This window comes from Podarcis bocagei, assembly GCF_964188305.1.
Source record: "Podarcis bocagei genome assembly, chromosome: 8".
Taxonomy (NCBI): domain Eukaryota; kingdom Metazoa; phylum Chordata; class Lepidosauria; order Squamata; family Lacertidae; genus Podarcis; species Podarcis bocagei.
The window spans coordinates 30,384,786-30,390,911 of NC_138133.1; the positions used below are offsets into that span (position 1 = coordinate 30,384,786).

Genomic DNA, 6,126 nt, shown 5'->3' on the forward strand with positions numbered 1-6,126 from the left:
CAGAAGGGCTAGCACATGGTGGTGTGGAAGAGATTTTCAAAATGGCATTCCAGTGGCTTAATAACTGAGGAAGAGCAATGGCATATGTTGCAAAGTAGAAGTGGTTGCCGAGTGACTAAAAGTTTCAAGGTTCCTTAATGTGTGTGGATGTAACAATGGACCTCTAAATTAGGATTGTCAACATTTTCCCAAGAGATAAGTTCTTCTCCCTTTAGCAACTGCAGAACTTGCCCTGTTCACTCATGAGGATGCCGCCGTATGAAATTCTTCTCCTGGACCTATAATAAGCTGTACAATGGAAAGTTGTGTTTTCACTTACAGAGAAATGTACAACCAAAAATTCAGCCGTATCTGTGAAAACCATACGATAAGTTTCAGCCTAGCCCATCCCCTCCATGTCTTTTAATGTTGCTGTACCAGCATCCTGATGCTGTCACCTCTGCAGCAGCAGCAGAGGTGGGGAGGCAGATTCTGGTGTATTCTCTTCATGCTCACAAATACCATCAGTAAAAGTGGCACATCAGGAAAGCTTTCCTTTCAGGAGTGGAGAGTGCCATCGTCTGGTAGAAAGGATGATGACCTCCATTTAAGTGTCACCTTATGCAGGAGCCTATCAAAATCTAGCTGACATCATCTTACTTAAAATACTCCACCAGCTGTGTTTCTCACAAGGGACGCTTCCAGAATTTAGAGCAAGTCGTGTAGAGAGATACGATTAAAATGTGGGTTTAATTTACGTTTCCTGTAGATTCTAGGGCTTTGGGTCCCTTCTGTATCAGTCATGTTTTCTGTAGAAGCAGCTAGTCTCCTGGTGGATGTGGTTTGTTTTGTTTTTGTTTGACTGTTTGATTAACTAGTTGAAATCTCGACTTTGTAGATCACTATTTTGTCTTGTGTTTGAATTTGAAATGTCTGCTGAGTGCATAGTCTGGCACAACCTTTTCAGTTTAAGAGAGACAGCATTTTTGTTGCATAATGGTTAGGATGTGAGCCGGGAAGCCCATTTCAAATGCTGCTGCAGCCCGGGAGCTCCTTAAGGTGGCCTTCTAGGTGTGTCTTGCCTTAGCCTTCCCCCTGCCACCTGCAATTTAGAGAAAAGGTGTTCCCTCCTCACACTCTCAGTTTAGAAGCCAGGATTTGGAGGGGAAAGTGCCGGTACTGCATACCAGTGAGTACCACCAGGAACTATGGCTGCTGCCTTATAGATGTTAAGCAAGTCTCATATGCCTACAGGGCAATAGCACTCAGATGCTGTGCCTGTGTTACGCCCCCATTTCTCCCTGGGAGTCTTTATCATGGCCCATTAATGTCTTTCCCCTCCTCACTGGCCAGTTTTATGCCAGGCTCCTTACATCCTGGAAGTTTGATGTCAAACAGCCCGTTACAGGAAGCAAAATACGACTTCGGTACAGTGGTACCTCGGGTTAAGAACTTAATTCGTTCTGGAGGTCTGTTCTTAACCTGAAACTGTTCTTAACCTGAGGTACCACTTTAGCTAATGGGGCCTCCCACTGCCCCTGCCGCGCGATTTCTGTTCTCATCCTGAAGTAAAGTTCTTAACCCAAGGTACTATTTCTGGGTTAGCGGAGTCTGTAACCTGAAGCGTCTGTAACCCGAGGTAGCACTGTAAACCATGAATTTCTCTTCCTTCCTCCTTCTCCGCCCCCTTGTGAGCTTCTGGTTCTAAAGGTTTTTAAAGCATACATATGTTCCACATTATTGATATGTTGTATAGGAGGGAAAGCAGCGTTGTTGATCATATCTACAACAGAATATCTCCTTTCACATTCATTGATGATTAAACTTTCCCCAGGAGCCATTTATTTGATAGCCTCCTTTTAAAAGTATGCTGCGTTTCATATATTACATGTCTGGGGTTTTTAATATATATTCAGTTTTTGAAAGGGGGCATATTTTGACTGCAGTGAGTCTTCTAGTCAGCATGTACCAGGACTGACCAACGTGGTACCTTTCAGATGTTGCTGCATCTCAAGTCCCACAATTCCTGAGTCTTGGCCATTCTGGCAAGGACCAATGGGAGTTGGAGCCTAACAGAATCCAGAGCAAAAACCACCTTAGCTATCCCTGGCATAGACAAATGGTATCCTGACCTACTTTGGGTGAACGCTGTTATGAATATGAACATTAGGAAGAACTTCCTGACAGTAAGAGCTGTTCGACAGTGGAATTTGCTGCCAAGGAGTGTGGTGGAGTCTCCTTCTTTGGAGGTCTTTAAGCAGAGGCTTGACAACCATATGTCAGGAGTGCTCTGATGGTGTTTCCTGCTTGGCAGGGGGTTGGACTCGATGGCCCTTGTGGTCTCTTCCAACTCTATGATTCTATGAATAAGAAGTTAGGGCCTAGGCAGGCTAAAAGGTGGGATGAAAAATGAAGAGGGATAGGAAAAGCAACTGAATTTCTAGAGCAAGGGGACGTTGCCCAATGCCCCATCCTCGCCCCCTGTTCTCCAGTTCTGTAATAGCAGATTCACTTTCTTATGGGCATTTTTTAAAGTAAAATTAAAAACCTGTGTGTTTTAATAGAGCGAGCAGTGCAGTTATTTGAATGTCGACTCATTAATAAAAAATAAAGAATTTAAATGAATGTCAACTCATTAGTGAGTTCAAAGCGGTTTACTCCCAAGTCCCAGGTAAGTGGGTATAGGATTGCCACCTAAATGTATACCAGGATTGCATTAGCTTACTGGTTGCTGAAATAAATAGAACCCCAAAATCACATTTGAGTTTACAGAATTGACTGAGGTTTTATTCAGGTTCCAAGACTATCTATATTGTGTGCATTGCCACACAATCACTTTTAGATGAGAGGAACTGCTTGTGTTTCCCAGGAGAGGACGAAGAATTAGGCTTCTTTCTGAACTATCCCCTAGCCGCAGCTTGTATTAATTAACCTACAGAGAATCTCTCTTGGGATTAATCCCTGTGGAACAGAAGCGGCTTATGAAATTGCTTTTAATGAATGCAGTTGGTTAGCATGGGAAGCAGCCGCAGGTCTGTAGCTTCTGCAGCTGTGTGCTGCGCAACTGGGGGGGCCTGTTTTCACCCCAGAGGAGTGAGGTGTGCTGGAGTACCTTGGGCTGGATACTGCTCTGCTGAAGAAAATGCAAGGGAGGTAGATGAAGTGTTTTAAAAACTCCCCAAGAGGAGTAGCAAAAGTTGGCAGTTTGGTCCCTAGCTTCTTCACTGTCCCCTTCCTCATACCAAAAGGCATAGAGCCCATATTTTATGCCAGCTGGGAGAAAAATGCCCAACTACCTTCTAGACTGATGTAAAGGTGACTTCAGCCATTCTCCCCGCCACCCGGCCTCAAGCTTATTTTAATTTATTTTTTTCTCAAAACAAAAACATGTAATTTGCATTACATATTTTCCATAATTAAGAGTTCCCTTATTTCAGTTTTAGAAAATCATTTAGATAACCTCTACAAAGATCTTTTTGAGTAGTGGGTAATGGGAAATCTCTTCCATGGGAAATAAATGGATGCTACGCCATGTTGGACTTGTCTCTTTTGGAAGTATCTTGTGGGGCAGGCAAGTCTTTCTGAGAAGGCCACATCCCACCCACCACTAAAATGGTAGATTCCTGGGTAGTTCTGATTTACTTTTCCACTGCTGGGCCGCAGTCAGAAGAAAACATATTAATTCTTTAGGACCTTTAACACAACTTGAGCTACAGTCTAGTATGAGGAGTGCCAAGGCTGGGTTAGGCTGCAAAGCTTGTTTTGCAGTAATAGAAATAACCCCCAACTCTCTCTGAACCCTGCCCACCCCTCTTCTCTTTAAAAGAGGCTTCTGCTTTGGTCAAACTCAGCTGTGGTATTCAGATGAACATTTTCAGATTAATGTGTTTTCTCTCCCTTTCTTTTTCTTTCCTCCTTCCCCCTCCCACCCTCATTTCCTTCATCCCTGCAGGTCAGTGTTGAAGTCTTGGTAGAATATCCTTTTTTTGTATTTGGACAAGGTTGGTCATCCTGCTGCCCTGAGAGAACAAGCCAGCTCTTTGATTTGCCATGTTCCAAACTCTCTGTTGGGGACGTCTGCATATCACTTACACTCAAGAATCTGAAGAACGGCTCTGTCAAAAAGGGCCAGTCCATGGACTCAACAAGCATCTTGCTGAAGCACTCTAAGAATGACAGTCTAACTGGTAGCAGACATAGGTATGCAGAGCAGGAAAACGGGATTGATCAGGGAAGTGCAAAGATGTCATCTGAGAATGGTGAACTGAAGTTTCCAGACAAAATAGGATTGCCTGCAGCATCTTTGCTCACCAAATCAGAACCCAGCAAGCCCACGGCAACGAGGAAGAGGAGGTGGTCTGCCCCCGAAACACGGAAGTTAGAGAAGTCAGAAGAGGAGCCACCGTTGACTCTCCCCAAACCTTCTTTTATTCCTCAGGAGGTTAAGATTTGCATTGAAGGGCGATCCAATGTAGGCAAGTGAAGTCTGTTTAGGGAAAAGGAAATTAGGCTACCCCTTGTCATTTTTATCCAGATTACTGTACTGTAGGCCAAAATAACCCAGTATTTACATGTTATCATCTTATTTTAGGTTTATGTTATAACCTTGTTGTTATAGTTGCAGCTGGTATTATGCAGGAGACTGGTGCATACTCCCCTCACCCCTCAAGTGTTCATTGGTGATTATTTTTATCGGGAGCTACAGAAAGGGGCAGTATCTGCTTCATCCCCACCCTTTGTGGAAGCAAATGTTGTTGCCATGACTCCTGTTTTTCCAACACTTCAAGCAGAATAAGCCTTGGCTGTCTTTGGCGAGGGGATGGGAAGGGAGCATAGGCGCCGACTCCATGGGGCTTCAGGGGGCTCGAGCCCCCTCAAAAAAATTTTTGGGGGGGCTCAGCCCCCCCAATAATCTCGGGCGGGCGCCCTTCCACCAGAGCGCCGCCGCCGTCCCCCGCCTCCTCCCCACCTGCTCGTTCGCCAGCCAGCCAGCCGCGCGCCCTAATCGCCAAGGCACTGCCGGAAATCCCGCGAGAACAGGGGAATCCCGACTGGCCACACCTCCCAGCCAGCCAATCGGCTGGCTGGGGGGGCGTGGCTTGCCCGATTTAGGGCCGGAGCCACTTTATTTGCATATTCATGAGCTTATTTATTATTCATGAGCTTTCCCGGGCCCCCCCAATATTTTTTCTAAGTCCGCGTCCCTGGAAGGGAGGGAAGTGCACCAGAGACAAACACTAATGTCTGATTCATGGGGAGGGCGGAAGTCCCATGGCAGCGTGGCTTGGTCATTCTCTCAGCTAGCAGCTGTTGGGAGGCCAATCCAGAGGCAGTATCAGAGAAACATCAGAGAAACTCTGAGGCTTGTACCGTAAAACCACTTTTAAAATTCCTCCCTGCCCCTCTGAAGTTTGCCACGTATTTCCCATCTCCCCACCCCCCAACTACATCCTCTGCCCCACAATAGGAGCCTGACTGCACTATTTTTTATTATCATTCTCAGAGGCTGCCATACAGACATTTCATCTCCACTTGCTAGTACAGCTGCATTGCAAGGGCGCAGTGAACGCTCCTTGCTTTGCTAACACTGGGAATTTCTTCAAAGTAGGACATTGTTGCCATAGGCCTAGCAATCTCTGGGGGACCCCTGCATGGGCTCATCATCATTGCTTCTGTACAGGGCCAGAGAGAGAGTTTTGCCACTGACATTTGCTTCCACAAGGTAAATATGCACTGCCCCTTTGGGAGAGTGGACATAACAGTTGTTTGCATTTTAGGTTGCAAATACTTGTCTTTTAACTTTAGTACTGTTTTTAGTTCCTGACTATGGACAACTAGTGCCACTTTTTTTTTTCAAATTTCAGTGTGACACAAGGAAGTGGATGTCGAAGATGAACATAGAATGTCTTTAAGCACTTAAAATGCTGTTTCACACTTTCGTTGCCGAACATCTTGGCTTAACACTCAGCAAGTACTGTATCTCATTTTAATCTCTTCAATGAGAGAGAGAGAGGAAAAGAAAAGAAAACCGATCTCTTCAACACTGTTAAACTACATGCAAACTATGTAGAGGGTTGTTTTTTTCACAAGCGAGATGTTGAAAGTTTTTCATGTGGTTTCAAAGGGATGAATGTGAATTATGAACTG

General features: G+C 45.0%; 1 protein-coding gene across 24 annotated transcripts in view; it reads left to right on the plus strand.

The window, feature by feature from the left end:
• The window catches only part of ATXN1 (ataxin 1), a 208,495-nt gene extending 203,691 nt beyond the window's left edge, over positions 1–4,804 (plus strand). For all 24 annotated transcript variants that reach the window (XM_081206296.1, XM_081206298.1, XM_081206295.1 and 21 more), the window contains one exon: positions 3,932–4,804. In XM_081206296.1, coding sequence (XP_081062422.1) covers positions 3,932–4,462 — 531 coding nt within the window. In that variant the 3' untranslated portion in view covers positions 4,463–4,804. The remainder of the gene's footprint in view (positions 1–3,931) is intronic.
• Positions 4,805–6,126: the final 1,322 nt, after the last annotated feature.